The following is a 23,323-nucleotide window of genomic DNA, read 5'->3' on the forward strand; positions in this document are numbered from 1 at the left end:
CCCTGATCCGCCCTGCTCTGTGTGTGACAGGCGGCGGTGCCCCAACTCCCCTATCGCCCCTACTCTGTGAGTGACAGGGGGGAGCTCCTCAACCCCCTGATCGACCCTGCTCTGTGCATGACAGGGTATGGAGCCCCCACCCCCCTGATGGGCCCTGCTCTGTGAGTGACAGGGGGCAGCACCCTAACCCCCTGATTGGCCCTGCTCTGTGCGTGACGGGGTGGCGCCGCAACTTCCCCATTGACCCTGCCTTGAGTGTGACAGGGGGCGGTGCCCCAACCCCCCAATTGGCCCTACCCTGAGTGTGACTGAGGGTGGCATTGCAACCTCCCGATCCGCCCTGCTCTGTGCATGACAGGGGACGGTGCCCCAACTCCCCAAGCAGCCCTGTTCTGAGCCCAACCAGGAGCTGCATCTAGGGATTGGGCCTGCCCTCTGCCACCCGGGAGCAGGCCTAAGCCAGCAGGTCGTTATCTCCTGAGGGGTCCCAGACTGCGAGTGGGCACAGGCCGGGCTGAGGAACCCCCCGCCCCCCGAGTGCACAAATTTTTGTGCACTGGGCCTCTAGTCTATATATATAAAAGCCTAAGTGACTGGAACTACTGGATGACCAGTCGCTATGACGTGCACTGACCACCAGGAGGCAGACACTCAACACAGGAGTTGCCCCCTGGTGGTCAGTGCGCTCCCAAGCCAACCTCCCGTGGTCCCTCCCCCTGACCCCCGGGCTGGGACAGAGAACCAGAGGTGGGTGGCAGCGGATGCGGCCCTTTTCCCAGGGAGGCTGAGGACCAGCTCCCTCCCCTCCTTGCGGCCAGTGGCCAACCTCCCATGCCCTGTCCCTCCCCCTGGCCATCAGGCCCCAATCAGCCTGCGAGCTGAGGTGACGGCACAGCAGAGAGGGTAAGAGGGGGGAGGAGGCGGGGAACCGCTAGGTGTCAGGGCACAAATGATGGTGGCTGTAGCATCCGTTCCTTCCACGCCCAGCCCACAACCATCACCTCCTCTCTGGCCTGGCCCTGATCAGCCTGCCCCCGGTTGGCCCTGATTGCTGGCCAGGCCTAGGGACCCCACCTGTGCATGAATTTCATGCACCGGGCCTCTGACCTTATATAAAATGCTAAGATTTCAAGGGTGATAGTTTTCCTAAGAACTGTGATATGTGAGGTCAGGAGATAAAGTTAGCACACAGGTGAAAATCATGCATAATCAGCCTTCAAAAATCCCTTAAATTGCCTATAAGAATAAAGTGCAATCTAAATAGATTTGTGTATTATGATCAGGTTTAGTAAGTAAGTGCTGCATAGCATGAGGTATAGTATATACAGTGGTACAGAGTTGATATAATAAGGTATATATCTGCAAAATATTTTATGGTAGTTTTTTTATTTTCTTAAACTTTTTTCAGCCAAGCATATATTGTTAAATTTGAGTAAGTAGCCCAGCTGGTGTGGCTCAGTGTTTGAGCATCAACCTATGAATCAGGAGGTCACAGTTCATGCTCAGGTTTCAGGCTTGGTCCCCGGTAGGGGCCTGCAGGAGGAAGCCAATCAAGGATTCTCTCTCGTTGTTTCTCTCTTTCTCTCTCCCTTTCTCTTTGAAAGCAAAATACATTTAAAAACAATTTTTAGTAAGTAAATTTGGTTCTTATGCCATTTCACATAATAGTCTTCCTTCATTTTACTAATATTTTTGAAAGGTTTAACCTAGTACCAGGGTAGCTAGAAATCTCTCTGTTTTCTACCTTTAAGCTCCCAAAGGGCAGAATCTGTATCTTACTAGTATTTATCTTTTGTTTTTTTCCTTCCTTCCCTAAAGCACCTAATACAATGTCTTGCACATAGTGAGTATTCAGGATATGTTGGTTACAGTGGAGGAAGATGAGCAGTTATATGTGTCTTAGTCAATACTATTTTTTAAAAAATATATTTTATTGATTTTTTGCAGAGAGGAAGGGAGAGGGATAGAGAGTTAGAAACATCGATGAGAAAGAAACATCGATCAGCTGCCTCCTGCACACGCTCTACTGGGGATGTGCCCGCAACCAAGGTACATGCCCTTGACTGGAATCGAACCTGGGACCCTTGAGTCCGCAGGCCGACGCTCTATCCACTGAGCCAAACCAGCTAGGGCGTCAATATTATTTTGATTACAAATAACAGACTCTATTCCAGTTCGCTTACATCTAAAAGGAGGATTTACTGGAAGTTCTCGGGGACATGGCATGGAACCCGGGAAGGAAATATACAGGTCTCACTGGAGATTAGAACAAAGCACTTTTGCCTCTAAGAACCAAGACAACTGCTCTCTGTCCCTGGCTTTCTGTGCAACTCTTCTATACTCTGACACTTTGACTCTCTTTCTGCTGAGGGTCCTAAAATTCCTTGCCTCAGCTTTTGTTAGCCCTCTTCATTTTCTTCATATTACCAGCCTTCTCGGCTTCTCCTTACATTTAGTAGGAAAAGGTCTCTCATGTAGCCCCTTTCAATTTAAGCACCTGCAGAGACTGACTTGAGCCCTATATCCAAATTGCAAGTTCCTAAAAATGAGACTGGCTGATTCTGCTTGGAACAGCTTTTCAGTACTAGTCCAGGTACCTTATTCAAAAGGTACAAAGCCATGTAAACTTTACCACTCAGCAGAGAGCAGGTTCTCCAAGAATATGGCTTTGAGAACTGGGAGAAAACAGTTATTAGTGTGACAAGCTTACAGATGTTACTTTTTTTTCTCTCTTCATGTAACCCTTGCTAAAAAGCAAAACATTTTTTCTTAAGACAATTCAACATCTTGAGATTCTCAAAGTGGGGAGTAGAGCCTGAAAACAAGTGTGGCGTCCTGGCATAGGGCAGTGAATCCCAGAAAGAAAACTGCCTCTTTAACAACTAATTGTGCAATGTTTATTGTACTTAACCATCAAGAATATCTTAGGAGAACGAAAAGAATAATCTTAGGGGAAAACCTGCTTTGGGCCAGTGTTAACAGAGGCAGACCTTCTCATACTTTGCAGGGGGCCTGGAATAATGAATTAAGGTGTAAGCCACATCTGTCAAGCTTTCACCCTTGAAGGACCTGCTCCTTTCAGTGTGAGTGGCCTATTTGAAATAAGTAAACATGAAAGCAACAGCAGAAGCCTCAGATTCAAAACAAAAAGGTCTAAAGTTCTGTTTTCTGGGTAAAGGGTGAGGAGGATGTTTGAAAATATCTAAGCCTTTGTGTGTATTCTTTGCAGAAGGAGCAGCACCAGTGTCACTGTTGTTCCTCATAGGGAGCAGAACCTAAATATAAAAGTGTGCTTGAGTTGGTGAATCAGTAGCAAGAACCTGAACTTGATATAAGAATAGTATCTCTGCCGTATGTGTATGGAACAAACTTCAGACAGTGAAAAGTGTGGTGTGGTCACCATCTTTTCCTTTTAAAGAGTATGTGTGCATGTTTGTTTTCAAATTTACCTACATTTTGAAGGGATATTTAAATGCTTCCCTTGATATTACAACATAAGTCCAATCTGTGACTAATGCTTAATTTTGTGAGGAAAAATAGAAAGAGTTGTTTCATGTAGTGGGCTTGGAAAGGTGTTATTCACACAATACTAATAATGGCTAGTCTTTAATGGAGCTAATTTAGTGGCGATAATACCATGAATTTCTATCTGTTCTTCCAAGGATGAAATATGACCTTGAACTTTATTAAGTAGTTGTACTAGTTAGCCAAAAAAGGAACACTTCTGAACTAGGATAAATTCTATGATTGTGTCCTTTATGTGTATTTTTCATTATTTAGAGCAGTGAGACACATTTCTCGTATAATGGCTAATAAGGTACTCTATGGTACAGTGAAATATAAGCAAAAAAGTTCATATCTAATGCTGTAAGAGACTAGGTTATCTGTTAGAGCCAAACCCCGTGTGGCCCTTCTCTGCCCCTTAAAACTTTCAAATAGCTCTAAGTCACATGATGCATATAGAGTATTACCTGTAGTCACATACATAAAATTTGTCCCTCTTCCTTTGGGGAGAGAAGGGAAGGAATTCTATTTTAAATGTTTTGCTGGTGAAGACTTGTTGGGCCAATAATTTCTTGAATTGCAAATAGAGTGTTGTGAGTTTATTATAGAAATTGGCCTGCATACAACACACAGTAACACAGAGTACTAACACCTTTTCAGTGTGTTGTTTTGCAAAGTGCAGAACTGCTGGAGATGTTTGCTCAGTGTGAAGGCAGAATATGTTACTTGGATTTTGTCTTTAAGGAACTTCATGAAAAATAGAAGGTTAGGTTCCAAAAATAAACTCAAGTAACATATATAAGCGGACTGGGCTGGAGAATTGTACTGTATAGTGCTTATGAAGGCAAAGGTTTGGCAAAGGTCAGTCACTGAAGCCTGTCAGTCGAAGCTTGCTTATAAATAGACACAGACCCTCTGGGCTCTGATGCCATTCTAGGACATTTTTTTCTTTCTTAACTCACACTTCTCTTACTATGTACCTGCATGTTTCCCTTTTTTCCATCTTACAGCCATTTTCTTTTTTTAACATTTTAAAAAATTTTACTGATTTCAGAGAGGAAGGGAAAGAGAGAGAGAGAAACATCAATGATGAGAGAGAATCATTGATCGGCTGCCTCCTGCACGCCCCCTACTGGCAATTGAGCCTGTCACCTGGGCATGTGCCCTTGGCTGGAATCGAACCTGGGACCCTTTAGTCCGCAGGCCGATGCTCTGTCCACTGAGCCAGACTGGCTAGGGCTGTATTAAAACTTAATGAATTTTTTCCTTATGTCTGTAATTGTCATTGATGAGAAAGAATATTTTCCTCAAGTTTCAGTAATGAACTACATAAAATAGATAACTCCCTACATAAAGGTAGATAACACCATTCACCTACTTTTTTTTTTATCCTCACCTGAGGATCGAGAATATTTTTTCCATTGATTTTTAGAGAGAGTGGACGGGAGTGGGGTGGGAGAGAAAGGAGAGAGAGAAAACATCTCAATGTGAGAGGAACATATCAATTGGTTGCCTCCCGCTTGTGCCCCAACTGGGGTGAGGGATTGAACCTGCAACCAAGGTATGTGCCCTTGACCAGGAATCAAACCTGAGACCCTTTGGTCTGCGGGCCAATCCTCTAACCACTAAGAAAAACCGTTCAGGACCTTACTATTAAAATAGTTATCTATTTGCTAGCTAAGCCCTACTCTGTATGTAGCATATAACTTATCTATAAGCATGTTTAAGACAAAGATCAACAAAAAGGTTAATTTTTAACACTTGTGACCAGTTCTATTATCATCTTTCCACAGCTCCTAAGCAAGTAATTTATATTCCACCCCTTAAAAGAAGAATTTGTTAGTTCTGTACACCTCTGCATTCTTTATGCTTTCAACAGTTTGGCACACTTTTAACTTTTCTCTCTTTCTTTATACTTCATACTAGAGGCCTGGTGCATGAATTTGTGTATAGGTGGGGTCTGGTCACCTGCCACGATGGGGGTCGGGCTGGTGGGGGGGAGAAGCCAAGGGTGGTTGGCTGGCCAGCCCTGCCCCCAATTGGGATGGGAGGGCCAGTTGGGGGCCGGGCTGACCAGCGGGAGGGACCGCAGGAGGTTGAACATGTAAAAGTAAATCATACCCCTTCTTGAAATTTTAGCCTCATAGCTCTCAATAAAGCTTTCCCTATTCCAAATAATTATAAACCAATTGGGCCCCCATCAGGTCGGTTGGCCACCGCAGTGTGCATCATAGCGACCGGTTGTTCTGTTCACTTGGCTTTTATATATATAGATTGCTTTAATTCATTCCTTACTAGCCCGTAGCAGTCTCTTACTAATAATAATTACCTCAGTTATAATACAAGGAGATAATGTTTTCACTAACTAAAACATAATGAGCGTCATCTGTGTTCATAGCATTGCACTCATTAATTTGAGAGTCACAGAGTTATAAATAAGATGATCTCTGCCCTTCAGGAGACTAGAGCCTCATTAGAAGGAAAATTTAATGTTTACTGATTGTAAGGTATTACTCTAATTTTGTCTAGGTAACTATAAGGTATGGTTGACACTGATGTGTCTAAGTAACTATAATGCAAACTAAAACAATGGAATGTTCTTTTTTAAGGAATTTATAATATCAGTAGGGGCTCAGTGCACGAATTCATGCACCTTGAAAGGAACTGTGGGCCGTGAGGCTGTGGTGGCACAGGGGTGGGTCTCGACCCATCCTCCGTGCCCCTGCCTGGCCCCTCCCGCCACGCCCCCAATCCCCTGTCTACCGGCAGTCCCGCTCCTGCCGCCACCACTCCTACATGCTGACCGCGCCAGCCCCACTCGCGCCCACTGACAGCGTGGAGCAATTGGGGTTGGCACCTGCAGCAGGTGTGAGTGGGACTGGTGCTATCAGTGGTGTGAGCGGCAGCTGCTGCCCTGATTGCCTCTTAGGAGCAGGAGGAGGTGGAGAAGCCCTCAGGAGTGATCAGGGCTGGCAACCGCTGCTCGCACCCACTGACGGCGCCGAGCGATTGGGACTGGCGCCAGATGCCAGAAGCGGGTGCGAGCACCTGGTGGGACTGCAGTGCACAGGAGCAAAGAATTTTCAGTAACCACCAGAGGCTCGCCCTAGTGACAGTGACCAGTGCCCTACCTTGGTCTGGCACCCCTTCTCACCTGCTCCACCATCCGACCACAGCCAGTGCCCACCGTGTGCACCCCCTGGTGATCAGCGCACGTCATAGCGACCGGTTGTTCTGCTGTTTGGTCTGTTTGCATATTAAGGTTTTATATATATGGAAGTTTTGAAGGGAAAAAGGTTTATAATTATTTGGAATAGGGAAAGCTTTATTGAGAGCTATGAGGCTAAAATTTCAAGAAGGGGTATGATTTACTTTTACATGTTCAAATAGAAGTGTAAGAAAGCCTTCCAAGTACAAAATAAGCTAAGGTCCAGAGATAGGTATGTGTCTGTTCAAGCCTTTATTAAAGAGGTATTCATTGAGTATCCCAATTGGGTTAAGTACTGTTTTGGCTAAGCCATGGGGATACAGTGGTGATCAAGAATAGACACTGCCACGAACTTACATTCTAAAAAGGAGACAACCTGTGATTGGTCCAGATAAGCAGAATTAGCAGTTCTGGAGAGGTTAAGAAGGAGAGTTGTGGGCTAGGGAAGGCTTCTTTGTATGGGTCATGCAGATTGCCAAGTATGGAAGCTCTTTTCTGCTGCAATTTTGTACATAAGACAGCCTTACTTAATCTTTCGTAACTCCTTACAGAGCTGAACCACTAGCCACATGTGCCTATTGAGCACCTGAAATGTGTTACAAGTATTAAATACACATTGAATTTCAAAAGTTAGTACTTGCCAAAAAATATGTAAAATATCTCAGTAATTTTAAAATTAATTACATGTTGAGGTGATGATATTTTGGATATGAGTTAACTGAAATATATTATTAAACTTAATTTCATCTATTTCTTTTTACTTTTAAAATGTGGCTTCTAGAAAAATTAAATTTATGGTTCTCATTTGTGGCTTGCATTGTTTTTCTTTTAGACAGAGCTGCCTACTATAATTCAATAGTATGTTCCTAGTGCATACTTAGAAGAAAATATTTACTGTGAAACTATTATTAAAGATGTACTAAGGGCAGTATGGGTATATAGCACTCAGATAAGTCCTTTTTTTTCTCTTTATTCTCTTTTGATCTTCTTTTTACTCAGCTATCTTTGCCTTTTCAACTTTATTAATGACTGTCATATTTTTGTAGAGACATTTGCTTAATCAACTGGTGGTTCAGAATTAAAGGAAACTCTAGGTAAGAGCAAAATACTCTTAGTTTTTCCAATTTTAGGGAGCTGTTACCCTGCTTTTGCCTCTGTGCTTTTAGCTCTCTATATACCTGCCTATAAGATTCACTCTCCCCCTCCAATCTAATCAACTAACCATCATCCTTCAGGAATTAGCCTGTGACTCCTGTTCTGTGAAACTTTCTACAGCTCACTCAGTCAAGGTTATGATGCCCCTCTTTTCATTCATTCATTCATTCATTCATTCATTCATTTATTATCTATTATTTATTTATTTATTTATTTATTATTTATTTTCCTCACCTGAGGGTATGTTTTTCATTGATTCTAGAGAGAAAAGAAGGGAGAGACAGAGAGACTGACATTGATGTGACAGAGAAACATCGATGGGTTGTCTCTGATCGCCCCAACTGGGAATCAAACAGGATGACGCTCCATCCAACTGAGCCACACCAGCCAGGGCTAGATGCCCCTCTATCACTATAGCACTCTATTCTCACTTGTAATGTTTGATGAATGGAGAAACTGACCACCAGACACTTTGAACTTAATTGAATTTGAAACTGGGAAGCAGGGACATTGCAGCATTCTTCAGACTAACTGAAAATCTGTAAGATAAATGAGTTTACTTTGCTTCCTTGCGTGTCTTCATGCCTCCTCAGTGATCAGAATTATGAGGTCTTTTTTTGTTGTTGTTTATTAGTTTTTGTTACTCTTCACACAAGGATATTTTTTCTATTGATTAGAGAAACTGGAAGGGAGGGAAGGTATGGTGGGGGGTGGAGAGAGACACATAGATTGGTTGTCTCCTGCAAGTGCCCTGACTGGGGCCAAGGATCGAACCTGCAACCCAGGTACGTGTCCTTGACCAGGAATCCAACCCAACACCCTTCTGTGTACAGGATGGCTCTCTACCACTGAGCCTCACCAGCCAGGGCTAAAGTAATCTTGAATGTTCCATCAGGTTCTATCAGTTTTGACTGGAGAGAGATTTGGGTGTAGGCTCAAATAAGAAAAAAATGTCAGGCTTCAGCATCTGTTCCATTGACTGGTGGTGGTTCTGTGGCAAGCTGTTTACTCTCTATTTTTCCTATTCAGAAAAATGAGGGTGACACTTGGTACTTTACTCTCCTGGGGCTATTTTGATGCTTAAGGACTGATATTTCAATATTAAAAGAGTTTAGTAATAGGGGACACTCTGCTTCTGTGCTATGATTAGACGGTGTGCCTTAATGGATTTTGTTTTCCTCAATTAGGATACTTCTGGGAACAATTTGTTAAATGAGCCCAAAGGTATTGAAAACCTATCTTTATCTGCTTTTTATAATTTCTATATTAATTTAATCATATGTCAAGTGGCTTCTTGAATTTCTAAATGATTAATTCATTAAGCTTTATTTGGTAGTTGTATTAGAAAAATGCCATTAATGCATTTCTGATGTAATCTTAAGGGAAATATTACTCTTTATTTACTTGAGTTCATAGTCTATCAACATTATTAATATGTTATGATGGCCTGTTAGGTTCAAATACAGACCATGTTTTATGGAATCTTTACAAAATCAGTTAACCTCCTATCAAAGTAATGTGACCCAGTAGTTCTTGTTGTGACTCTAGATGTCCTTGAATTTAGGGCACTGATAAGTACATGTGATATAGAAAAAAGAACCTGAGACTTGGAGGCAAAAGTTGAGGTTTTAGGTCTTAACTACAACACTCACTATGATACCTACATGTACTTGTTAATTTTAAATGGGAGGACCTGTATAAGAACACTTCATAAACTGTAAAACATACTTTTGTGACTGGACTATTTTTTTTAATTAAATCTTTATTGTTCAGATTATTACATTTGTTCCTCTTTTTTCCCCCCCATAGCTCCCCTCCCCCAGTTCCCACCCCACCCTCCGCCCTCACTCCCCCCACTGTCCTCATCCATAGGTGCACGATTTTTGTCCAGGCTCTTCCCGCATCTCCCACACCCCTTTACCCCCCAAGAATAGTCAGTCCATTCCCTTTCTATGTCCCTGATTCTATTATAATCACCAGTTCATTCTGTTCATCAGATTATTTATTCACTTGATTCTTAGATTCACTTGTTGATAGATGCATATTTGTTGTTCATAATTTGTATCTTTATCTTTTTCTTCTTCTTCCTCTTCTTAAAGAATACCTTTCAGCATTTCATATAATACTGGTTTGGTGGTGATGAACTCCTTTAGCTTTTCCTTATCTCTGAAGCTCTTTATCTGACCTTCAATTCTGAATGATAGCTTTGCTGGATAAAGTAATCTTCGTTGTAGGTTCTTGGTATTCATCACTTTGAATATTTCTTGCCACTCCCTTCTGGCCTGCAAAGTTTCTGTTGAGAAATCACCTGACAGTCATATGGGTACTCCCTTGTAGGTAACTGACTTTCTTTCTCTTGCTGCTTTTAAGATTCTCTGTCTTTTGCTTTTGGCATTTTAATTATGATGTGTCTTGGTGTGGTCCTCTTTGGATTCCATTTGTTTGGGGTTCTCTGCGCTTCCTGGACTTGTAAGTCTATTTCTTTCACCAGGTAGGGGAAGTTTTCTGTCATTATTTCTTCAAATAGGTTTTCAATATCTTGCTCTCTCTCATCTTCTGGCTCCCCTATAATTCGGGCTTGGGCGGGGCGGGTCCCACGGGATCAACAGGGCGGTCAGAGCGAGCAGTTATGGCTGCTGTCAGTCCCCTCCCCAGGGGCTCTGCCATTCAGAGTCCCAGCAACCGCTGCAAACCTCGGAGGGAAAGCTGCACTCGAGTTCCGACCGCTGCCAGACAGTACCGCTTCTCCCGTTTGAGTCTGGGTCCCTAGAGACTCGCCCAGAACTGGAGCTCAGAGCCTGAGACTCCCTCCTGATTGAAACAGACAACCGCGCCCTCAGCCGCCAGCCCGCTCCGCGCGCACCTCCGCACCTTTGTATTTTCCGCACTGCGCCTCCTCTGAATCTTGGTATGCTGTTCTCTTTCCTTCTAGTTGAAGAATTTCCCCTCAGCCAGCCTTCCTGTGGTTCTGGGTGATGTCCGTTCCGTCTTTTAGTTGTATTTTTGAAGTGATTGTGCGAGGCAGCAATCTCCAGTATTTACCTATGTCGCCATCTTGGTTCTCCTGGACTATTTTTTGAATGAAATTTTCTAAATGTAGCATTGAACGAATAGTGGGGTAGGAAGGATTCTCCTGACTTTTAAATATAATTAGTAATTTGAATAAAAAGCTAGGCGATACCCTCCAGAAGCTAGGCGATAACTTTATGCTGGGGCTTTGGAAATAATGGATTAAGACAGGTTCTAAAAGTTTCCTTAAATACTCCATGGGCCTGCATACTTAAGAAATAGGACTATAGTGCTAACTGCTGAAATAGATCCAGGACTCAAGACAGACTAAAGAGCATTTAGAACTGTGGCAATTTGGCAACATATGCTAAAATGTTAAATATGCATGCCCCTTGACTTAGCATTTTCTCTTCAAGAATGTTCGCAGATACGTTTGCATTCTTGCCCCAAAATGTGGGCACAAAGATTTTTTGCAGTATTTTATGCATATTTGTCTAAACACTCATTTTCAAATGGTAGAGTTCAAACTCACTTAAGAGAGAGGGTGGGTGGGGGGAAGAATTTCTTGGCTCGCAGGATTGAGAAATCCAGCAATAGTTTTAGCTTAGGCCAGCCAGATCTAGTATCAACACTCTCCTTGTTCCTCAGGTTATGTGGTATATTTGTCTGTCTCTCTTGCTCACCGCTCTGCTTTCTCTGTTAGTTCCATTCTCAGATAGACAGTCTACCTATTCTCATGTAGTAGTGTCTGGCAGCTCCTTCCATTTTGGCAATCATAGAGGGGGCGGGGTGGAGGATTGCTGCCCCTCTGTAGTTCCACAGGAGTCCCAGACTTTACTATCATTGTTCTGATATGGCTCAAGCATCCATCCTTGACTCAGTTTCCCAGGGTAGAGGGATAGCATACTCCGATTAACCTGCTTGAGTCAGATCCTTGGATGACAGTGGGAAATGGGTTTAACAAATGTATGGATAAACCTAAATGTCCATCAGTACTGGAAAACAAACATATATGATTTATCAGAGTGGGATACTATGTAGCTATTAAGATGAATGAGGTATATTTGTGTCTTGACAAAAATTGCTATGTAATATTAAATGAAAAATGAAGTTGCAGAAAAGTATTCTTAGTTATGCATATGTGCATTATTCATTATGGATGTGAATACTTATTCTTCATGTATTTCTGTACTCCTTTTAGTTTGCTGTTTATTTGTTTGAAATGGGTATATATATCACTTACATAATTTAAAAAAGTAATGCTCCAGGTGGCCCCTATTCTGGACCAGCGCTGGAATTGACAGAGCTCAAGAACTATAGAGAGATGGACATATGATAGGAAAGCTGAAAAGATAGTATTCTTTTTTTTCTTTTTTCTTTTCCCTCACCCCCCCCCCCCACTTTCCTCATCCATAGGTGCACGATTTTTGTCCAGTCTCTTCCCGCATTCCCCACACCCCTTTACCCCCCCACCCACAAGAATTGTCAGTCCACTCCCTGTCTATGCCCCTGATTCTATTATATTCACCAGTTTATTCTGTTCATCAGATTATTTATTCACTTGATTTTTAGATTCACTTGTTGATAGATGTGTATTTGTTGTTCATAATTTGTATCTTTATCTTTTTCTTCTTCTTCCTCTTCTTAAAGAATACCTTTCAGCATTTCATATAATACTGGTTTGGTGGCAATGAATTCCTTTAGCTTTTCCTTATCTATGAAGCTCTTTATGTGACCTTCAATTCTGAATGATAGCTTTGCTGGATAAAGTAATCTTCGTTGTAGGTTCTTGGTGTTCATCACTTTGAATATTTCTTGCCACTCCCTTCTGGCCTGCATAGTTTCTGTTGAGAAATCAGCTGACAGTCGTATGGGTACTCCCTTGTAGGTAACTGAATTTCTTTCTCTTGCTGCTTTTAAGATTCTCTCTCTGTCTTTTGCTCTCGGCATTTTAATTATGATGTGTCTTGGTGTGGTCCACTTTGGATTCCTTTTGTTTGGGGTTCTCTGCGCTTCCTGGACTTGTAGGTCTATTTCTTTCACCAGGTGGGGGAAGTTTTCTGTCATTATTTCTTCAAATAGGTTTTCAATATCTTGCTCTCTCTCTTCTTCTGGCACCCCTATAATTCTGATGTTGATACGCTTGAAGCTGTCCCAGAGGCTCCTTACACTATCTTCGTATTTTTGGATTCTTTTTTCATTTTCCTTTTCCAGTTGGGTGTTTTTTGCTTCTTGATATTTCAAATCTTTGACTTGATTCTTGCGATCCTCTAGTCTGCTGTTAGAACTCTGCATAATATCTTTATTTCAGTCAGTGTATGCTTAATTTCTAGTTGGTCCTTTTTCATAACCTCGAGGGTCTCACTAGATTTCTTGAGGGTCTCACTACATTTATTGGTGGTCTCACAAGACTTTTGAGGGTCTTACTAAATTTATCGGCGGTTTCTAGAAAGTTCTTGAAAAACCTTAAAAGTGTGGTTTTGAACTCTATATCCAGTCGTTTGCTTTCCTCCATTTCTGTCATTTGTGACCTGTTTCTTTGTCTCCGCATTTTTTATGCTTCCCTGTGTTGGTAGAGTGGCTTTGTGTGCTAGGTGTCCTATAGGGCCCAGTGGCTCAGCCTCCCCAATTACCTGAGGCGGACACTCTTGGTGCACCCCTTTGTGGGCTTTGTGCACAGTCTTGTTGTAGTTAAGCCTTGATTGTTGTAGGGTATCACTGGGAGGAATTGACCTCCAGGCCAATTGGCTGTGAGAGTCAGCTATGTCTACAGTGGGAGAACTCCTGTGCTGAAGACACCCTTATGAGGCAAGACTTGCTTCAGTGGGGCTTTGGTGCTCACTGAGTCTGCCCCCTGAGTGTGCCCCTAATGGATCTGAGGAGCTGTAATTGGATGGTCCCACTCTGACCACTGGGTACACTGGCTCTTGGATCTAAGGAGGTGTTAATCTAGCCTCTGCCTGAGGCTACCCAGCAGGAGCTATGGAGAGATCTGCAGATTCCCCTTCCTTGTTTGGGGTTTGGAGGTGCCCAGATGAGGCCCAGCTGTGAAGCAATGAAAGCTGCTGTGGGGCCTTGAGCCTTCTCTTGGAAGTTCTGGGTCTGTCTGGCCCTGCTGCAGTTTTTTAGGTAATTTTCAGATTGCAAAGGGCCAGGGAATTCATATGCAAAAGCTTCTGCTGCAGCTTGGGTGGGGCGGGGTCTCAGGGAATCAACAGGGTGGAGCAAGCAGCTATGGCTGATCCTCAATCCTGCCCTATGAGGCCCTGTGTCTCAGTGTCCCGGTAATCACTGCAAGCACCTCTGAGAGAAAGCCTCCCTCGAGTTCCGACCAATGCCAAACAGTCCAGTTTCTCCCAGTATGAGTCTGGGTCCCCAGAGACTTGCCCCGAACCGGAGTTCAGAGCAGTCGGGAACTTGTGTCTCCCTCCAGTTTGGAAAAGACAGCAGTGTCCTCAGTTGCCAGCCCTTGCCCTGTGCGCCTCTGTACCTCTGCACTTCTGCACCTCTTCTGAGTCTCAGTGTGCTTTTCTCTTTCCTTCTAGTAGAATTTCCACTCAGCCAGCCTTCCTGTGGTTCTGGATGATGTCTGTTTTGTCTTTTAGTTGTATTTTTGAATTTGTTGTGGGAGGCAGCAATTTCCGGTGTTTACCTATGTCGCCATCTTGGTTTCTCCCAAAAGATAGTATTCTTGGATCTGATACAAAAATCATGGGAACTAAGAGGTGGATAGGACAGATTAAACTGCCTGTGTAGCAGGAGCAGATTTGTAATCCTAGAAGAGTGACAAGAGAATTTCTAGAAAAAGTAAAAATATTAACCAAAAGGTACGTGGTTTGGAAGAGATGGGGTAGAGAACATGGAGAATAACTTTGGAAATCACATGAATGAAAGGGAACAACAGAGGCAGAGAATGTGGGCGGCTTAGTGTAAAGAAGAGAGCAGTTAACCTGCAGTTGAGAAATTGGTTATGTTTACTTAGGCAACCCTATTACCTAGGAAAGGTCATGTAACATCTCACAGTATCTATCTCCTATGGACAAGGTAGTTTTTTGAGAGAGGGGAACACATTTATATTTGTTTGTGTGTAGCTTTTGCTGCTGGTAATTAAAATTAATAATTCTGCATAGTTCACCTATATATGGCAGAACGGCAAGATGAAACCAGTTATCACATACAACCATCATGAAAGAAAACACACAGAAGAAAGTCAATGTAGAACTATAACTCTGAAAAAATCATTCTCATGGAATTCAAACAAGAGCTACTCAGAAATATCAATTGTGGTAGCATTCCGTGCACATTTTAAATCTGATTCATTTGTTTTTCTCTGTATATATGTGTATTTTAGCATTTTGAGGCAAGTATTGTGCAGTCCAAATAGAAAACTCAGGTGGCATTTCATTGAGTTGTATTTACTTGCTTAGTACTTCTACCCTTACCTACCATATGCTTGGGCTAGTGCTAGGCATTGGCATACAAATGTAATTGTCACTATCTTCAAACAGCCTTTGGGTTGTAGGGAAGACAGCCACATGGACAAAGAAAGTGTAATGGGAATGAAATAGGACTATGAGGAAGGGAGTCACTGTACTTTGAGTAATTTTTTCCCCCTTCTCATTGCTTCTAAATGCTTGTTAGAACTTTCTTGGCTTTTTAGTTATTCTTAAGATGTGTGTTAAGAAAAGTTCAGCATCTCTTAGCGTTTAAAATTCTGTCTTCATAACTTAAATCACAGGAACTGCAGTGCTAAAGAAGGTGGAAAATTTTCAGAGACTGGGTTATTATCCTTTAAATTTACCAGTTCTGAGCTGACTTAGTCTTTTTTTGGAAAGAGAAAGAATTCCACACCCCCCAGTACACAAAATACTTGTTAAACAGTTTTTATCTTAGATGCAGTCTACTACAGAAATAATCCATCTTCTATCTTGGGCTTTCTTTCCTGACTCCTTTGGATAAATAAAACTTTGAACGTGCTTTGAGGTTCAAGGCCTTGGTAAGTAAGTGTGTGTGTGTGTGTGTGTGTGTGTGTGTGTGTGTGTGTTTAATAGGTAAATGGTAAAAGCTCAATTTCTGTGGCTAACTGCTCTTGCCTTTCCTCGCCTTCCCTACCCCAACTCCCAGTACAAATTTGAGTTCATATTAGCAGCATATGTCTAGTGATATTCAAGTTCCCAAGAGGCCTCTGAACAAAATGATTGTAGAACATCTTTCATTATAGGAGACACAAAGTAATCCTGATTTCTTAATTCTGGTTCTAGCTATTCTTCTTATTAAACCAGCATTTTGAACTGATTCGTATCGTAGAGGCATTTTTCAGAGTCAGAAAAATCAGAGGGATTCTGTCCTTAAAAGAGAAACATGTGTATTGTCTCATATCTTTGTAATAATGCATTGTTTTTATGGAGTTATTTCCTGAGTTTTAAAGGCTTTGCTTTCATTTTCCCTTTTCAGTTTTTCCTATGGAATATCATCCTGTTTATCTGCCTATACTTTCTATTTTCTTGTTAAATAGATTTGTTTAATATTATTGATGATAATTCCCCATGTATTAGTAATTCCCTGATTCTCTCAAACACTAAAGAACATTCAATAGTTGTGCAGGAAGCCACTGCCATTGATGGGACCAAGGATAGTTTAATTTTGGAGAAAAACTATTCTATTGTCTTTAAAAATTAAAAAACAACTATAAACAAAAGAAAGGAATTGCCAAGGTCATTATGCCCTTAAAGGTTTTCTCCAGCCCTGACTTTAGAAGACAGTTATCACCAAGATATGCTTATTTTTTCATAGAATTTTAATGTAGAAGTTATTTTTTTACATCCAGATATTAATATAGGTATGGGACTGTGAAATTGTTTCACAGCTAAGTAATTTAGTTTTTCAAAAAGATGAAAGGCTAATTATTAAGTAGTAATGTGATCAAATTACCAAAAGCTTCAAGGTGGTTCTATTTCAGTTCTCAGCCTGATGTGCATTTAAAAATATCTCTACTTAGAGTAGTTACTGTTCATAATGCATTATGGAATCTTTTTAGGTAACAGATTGGGTGATAAAGAAGCCATTATCCTTGAGTTGGTCTGTTTCACCCAAATTTATGACAGACTGAAAATTAGCTGTAGTATTGTATACCTTCCTATTTTATTCAACTTAATATATGTGGGAGCCATATGTCCAGCAGGATTTATGTTATTGATGGAGGGAAAGGGTGTTTTATAGTACCCTGTGAAAATATACAAGGTAACGTGGGATATATCCTTGAATTTTGGGTTTATAAGAGATTTAATCTGTACCTAAAGGAAGTACAATTAAATCTATTATAAATCCTTCAAAATGGGAAAATTCAGAATTTACTTCTTTAATTTAGAAGGGAGAACTTATTAGTGGTTTGTTTCCAGAACAGATGAGAGATTATAAAACTAATTTGGTTTCTTCAAATGAATTGAAGAATTCAGTGCATATCCACTTGTCTGCCTCTGTTCAGTTCATTTTCATTACTTCATAATTATTTGCAGGAAGTACCTTGTTTACCCCATGTGTAGTTGTATAGTTTGTGTTGCATTTAAGCCTTTGCCCTCACACCCAGTCTTATTAAAGGATTTCATAGCATAATGCTAATTAATTAAAAATTTCTTAAGCAATGAATTATAGATGGCTCTGCAAAAGAAGAATAAAATGTAAAATACAAGATTTCTCATTTAAATGCAACCCAGGTGATAACAATTACTGTGCCGTAATCTCTGACCCAAGAGACAGACTTTCTTTTATTTTTTGTGGGTTTTTTGTTTGTTTCTTAAAATATGTTTTTATTGATTTTATAGAGAATGGGAGAGGGAGAAAGAGAAACATCAATGATGGGAGAGAATGATTGGTTGGCTGCCTCCTGATCAAGCCCCAACCAGGCATGTGCCCTAACTGGGAATTGAACCAGGATCTCCTGGTCAATGCTCAACCACTGAGCCACACCAGCTGGGGGCAGACAAATTCTCTTAGGGGCCTATATTGTGCTTCACCACCAGCACTGGCCACTTTATGGGGCGTCATGCAAGAAACTAGGCGCAGAATGGAACTTGCGTGGGTGTTCTTCGGTACAAGTAGTTCTAATAAATTACAGCTACAGCTTCCAGAAAGACTTCTATACTCAGCAGCACATTTTCTGTAATCTAAGAAACTCCAAATAAATCTTTTAAATAGCTTCAAAATGATTCCCTTCAAAAGGTACTGAGTCTAATTGTTCTGATGTGAAAGAACTTCTGAAAGAGAAGTTCAATTAGTGTTTTCTGAGTCCTCATAATATATTAGTCATAAAACAAAGCAATGCCCTTTATTTTTACCCTGTAGATACAGTGTTTTCCAGCTGAGCTTACACTTCAGAATCACCTTTGGTGCTATGCTTACATCCACTACTAGGATTCTATTTTAGTCGGTTTGAAATGAAGTAAAAGCGTCTGTTTTTTAAAGTTTTAGAGACGTTTCTAATAGCCACACTTCCAGTTGAGTAACATTACCAGCTTATATTTGAATTATACCACACCTATTCTATATAACATGTAAGCAACTCTCATTCATACTGGTTCTATGGCTTTACAAAGAAGAACTTAGAAAGTAGCTATAGTTAGAATTTTGGACGTAAAAGGGAACCATTCTAAACCTTTCCTCTTTACAGAGTCGGTAGCAGAACCAAACACTAGGTCCAAGACCGACTTGAACTCTTTCTGCACTAGCTTCTTGAGCCTAGTTCTTCTTTGAGAAAAGCTTCAAAGCCACTCAGTAATCTAGAAATTGTCTTGAGCGTCCCAAAGCCTGCCAGGGTATTGTGAAGTCTCAGAGTATTTAATAAAAGGAACAGTAATGCAGCCAACAGGAAGTTCTCAGTTTTGAAGTTACTAGGCAGGAGTCATGGGTGATATAACGTATAGTTAGAAATTATAGTCATCACTCAGAATGCTTTTGTGACTTCTTTGTAAACGTATAACTTTCTGACAAGAGATGCCTAGATTTCGTACTAACGATTATCAGGAACAAGGTGATCATTTGTCCTGTTTAAACTAATCCTTAAGCAGGAAGTCTAAGAAATTAGGTCAGTATTATATTTTTAAGCAGGCCTGACTTTTAGCTTACTTCAGAAGGAGGATATTGTGCCCAGATACACAGTTTAAACAACTAAAGGAATAATATACTTATTAATTATGAGTAAATTTGGCTATAAAAAAACCCCAATCAGTAATAGCCCAGTCAAGGTATAGAGATTGATTTTTCTTTTGGATTAAAAAAGTCCAGAGGGCCTTGCTGGTTTTGCTCAGTGGTTAGAATGTCTGTCCTCGGACCAATGGGTTGCAGGTTCAATTCCTGGTCAATCCCTGGCCCTGGTCAGGGTGAGTATTGGAGGCAACAAGTTGATGTGTCTCGCTCACATCAATGTTCCTCCTTCTTTCCTGCTCTCCCTCTCCTTTTCCCCCCTCTCCCCCTCTCTCCTTTTCCACTCTCCAAAGATCAATGGAAAAAAATACCCTCGGGTGAGGATTTTTTTAAAAATTCCAGAGGGAAGGGAAGTCCACCATTGTTATGGTTACTTCATAGCCATCAGGAGCTCGGGTTCTTTTATTTATTTTTTATTTTATTTTAGAGATAGGAAAGGGGAGAGAGAGACAGACACAATGATGTGAGAGAGAAACATTGACCAGTTGCCTCCCGTATATGCCCAGACCGGAGATAGAACCCACAACCTTTTGGTGTATGGAATGACACTCCAAACAACTGAGCCACCCAGCCAGGGCTGTTTCATCCACTCTTGGCACTAACTTATATCCTTAAAGTGTCTGATAGTTCTAGCTGGCTTCTGGAGCTTCAGCCATCATCAAAGGGGCATAGCTCCAACTTGAGTCATCTTCTTTGAAAGAGCTTTTCTAGAACCACCTCATTCAACAATTTCTGCTTCCATCTCACCTGTCATTCCTATTATCAAGAGAGGCTGGAAAGATATGTATAACTGGGAAGGTTGTTATTCACTATAATTAGGAATTCTGTTATTAAGAAAGAAGAGAGTAGATATTGGGCAGGTGACTAACATCTGCTACAGCATGTTTTTCAAGAATATAATACTTTAAATATTAGGAAAACCAAATTTTAGTGACATCAAAAACTATTATTCAGAATATAAATTTAAAAGATCTCCTGCCCTGGCTGGTGTGGCTCATTTGGTTGAGCATCATCCATGCACCCAAAGGTTGCTGGTTTGATTCCCAGTTAGGCACATGGCTTGATCCCTGGTCAGGGTGCATAGGGGAGGCAGCGATTTGATGTTTCTCTCTCCCTCTCTCTTCCTTTCACTCTAAAACCAATAAAAATATATTTTAAAATAACCCCAAACTACCATCTACCATGTATTTGGTTAATAAAAGCAATACGTCTCCATGATAGAGTTCTGTTTTGGCTTTCTCGGCAGGACTCGTTGGGAACAGCTGTTAGGTTTTGTATATTTTAAATAAACGAAAGAATGAGTTCTTCAAAACAACAGGGGAAAAAGATTTTTCAAATAAAATTCTGTTTCCTTTTGGAGATAGGAAGAATCAAAACAAGCACAAAGACAATTCAATGGACATTTATGGAACTAGCAGGAGCAGAATATACTATATTAGATGATTTGAGGTAGGAATGAATTTATGAAAACACTCATTGTTTAGTATTTAGATGGAACAAGGTAGACTGATGCAGTACATTAAATAGTTTAACATATATATTATAGCTAACTCCAGATATATAAGACTTATCCTGGAGAGAATGATGGGCACAGTGCGTTAAAACTTTAAGTAGTAGATATTGTATTAGTTCATTTGGGCTGTTTTATCAGAATACCACACATACTGGATGGCTTATAAACACAGAAATTTATTTCTCACAGTTCCAGAAGTTGGAAGTCCAAGATCAGGGTGCCAACATGGTTAGTTAGGTTCTGGTGAAGGCCCTCTTCTGTGTTGCAGACTAAATAGGTAAAGGATCTCTAAGGGGGTCTCTTTCATAAAGGTATTTGTAGGTAAAAACAAGCAGTAATCTGCATCATATGCAACTGTAGGCTATGGTATACATAAATGTGTAAGATGGAGTGTTTGTGCTCTGTGAGACCAGATTTTTAAAATGTTCTGGGCCTAATTCACAATCACTGTTCACATGGTGCTGTCTAACACATATTCACTGTATACCTCACATTTACAATACACTTTCTTATCAAGTTGCCACTTAGGTAAGAAAGTCTAGATTTTGACTTCGTATAGCTATGAATTTTAAATCTGGGGAAAACCTAGCCTTGTATTTCCCTCCCCCACCCCCTTTTCCTTTTATAATTACTTATCAGTAACCAAACCTTGTCTGTTGACTTTGCTCCAACTAATAGAAAACAGGAAACTACAGAGCCTCCCTGTGAGAAGAGGCCCAGGCTGTACCCTCTGTGACCTCACCCCTTCAGTTTGATTGGATTTGTCCTCGAGGAAACAATTGTAAACAGCTTCACATGTGGCTTTGGCAGTAGGCATAGCAAATGCAAATTAAACCAACTAATGCAGCAGGGTCTGTTAGTCTGGCCTTTTGAGCAAGCCATTTTTGAACCTATTATGATAGTACACTTTTGGGCATCCTTGGGGAAGAATAGTTTACACTCTGATCAAGTAATGGATCAGGAACCCTTCTCGGTCTTATATAGCAGTAGATATGCCATTTGCACTCTGGTATTAAATAACTGCTTATTTGAACTTAATTGTGCAATGACTTAGCTGTTCCCACCCTTTATTACAGTGGTTCTCAACCTTCTGGCCCTTTAAATACAGTTCCTCATGTTGTGACCCAACCATAAAATTATTTTCGTTGCTACTTCATAACTGTAATGTTGCTACTGTTATGAATCGTAATGTAAATATCTGATATGCAGGATGTCTTAGGCGACCCCTGTGAATGGGTCGTTCGACCGCCAAAGGGGTTGCGACCCACAGGTTGAGAACCACTGCTTTATTCATTCCCTTTGACGCTGTTGTGCTCAGTTTAGTTCTCCAGTAGGGATTATGAAAGAAAATGGAAATCTCACAAATTGTACTTTCTTTAAAACTCAGTGCTGATACAGCTGTCATATTTTGGTTTTTGTATTCTCCATTCTGCACCCACTTCCCCTCTGCTTTCAGGTGAAGGTCTCCCACAGGTATATTACTTTGGACCGTGTGGGAAATACAATGCCATGGTGCTGGAGCTCCTCGGCCCTAGCTTGGAGGACTTGTTTGACCTCTGTGACCGAACTTTTACTTTGAAGACTGTGTTAATGATAGCCATCCAGTTGGTAAGTTGACATTGCTATTCTGCAAACGGATAGTCATCCCCACCCCCCAACACATCCTTTTGTCCCTTTTGGTAATTGACCAGATGTAGTGGCATCTAGTGAATGTGCACTCACAGGCTTGATAGTGCATTCCGGGGCAAAAAGGACTAACCCGGAAAAGTCAGGCTGCATATGCTCTTTGATCTGTTTTAAGAATTTGCACTTTGGAACCGTGCCCTGCCCTTATCTGAAGTGGAAGCATATAATTTAGGTTAGAAAGAAAGAGGGTGATTAGGTGAAGTTGTAAAAATGCAAATAATTTCTCAGATGTTTTATTTATAGATTTAAACACGACTGTAAGGTTTTGTCATGTCCTCCCCTCTCCCCTTACTGTTGCATCCAAGAAGAGCTTGGAGATGTAATCCACTGCCCTAACTATTAAGATTCCAAAATTGTGTGACCAAGAACCTGCCTTAGTTCTCTGGCCTTCACTTCTCACAGAATGACATAGCTAAGGAGGCAGCTCTCTCAGCTCCTACTAAATTACACACCATTACCAGTTTGAGCAGTTAAGATAGTTCCTTTGAGAAGTCTGTCAGCCCCTCAGAGGAGGATGCAAATGCATCTTTATTGGACTAAGGTGGTAATGGTCTCCTCCACTTTACAGCAAAAACTTGGAAATGTTGGAAAATTGACTTTATATTTTGAACCCAAAATTCAAATGCCCATGCTTCCCTTTCTGTATTAAGTAAGTAGAAAAGCTTTGTAGCTAGAAATGAACTTAATGAAATTTGAAATACTTTTATGATTATTATTTTAGGATAATTTTACTTTCATATATAAATCGTACCTTTACCGTTGCTACTAATTAGCTCTGTGATATCAGTCCAGTATTAACTTCTCTGGGCCTCACTTGCCTTAGTTCCACAGCTGAGAGCGCTGAACTGGGGAGTCCTGTTCAGCTGAGAGGAAGGTGTGGGCAGGATGTGAATGTGGCAGTGGCACTGTCTTCAGAGGCTGCCAGCGTAGTTTGATGCACTGTCTCTGCATAGATACTTCTTGCCTCTCAAATGCTTACTTTCTGAAATAACATAAAAACACTTAATTCCATTTACCATTTGCAAATTGTAACATTATGAGGCTTAGCT

At 41.1% G+C, this 23,323-nt stretch overlaps 1 protein-coding gene across 2 annotated transcripts in view; it reads left to right on the top strand.

The window, feature by feature from the left end:
• The window catches only part of CSNK1G1 (casein kinase 1 gamma 1), a 148,072-nt gene that overhangs the window by 82,978 nt on the left and 41,771 nt on the right, over window positions 1–23,323 (top strand). For both annotated transcript variants that reach the window (XM_081094358.1, XM_081094359.1), the window contains exon 5: window positions 22,045–22,196. In XM_081094358.1, the coding sequence (XP_080950484.1) occupies window positions 22,045–22,196 (152 nt within the window). The remainder of the gene's footprint in view (window positions 1–22,044; window positions 22,197–23,323) is intronic.

Source organism: Myotis nattereri (genome assembly GCF_964212035.1).
Source record: "Myotis nattereri genome assembly, chromosome: 1".
NCBI lineage: Eukaryota > Metazoa > Chordata > Mammalia > Chiroptera > Vespertilionidae > Myotis > Myotis nattereri.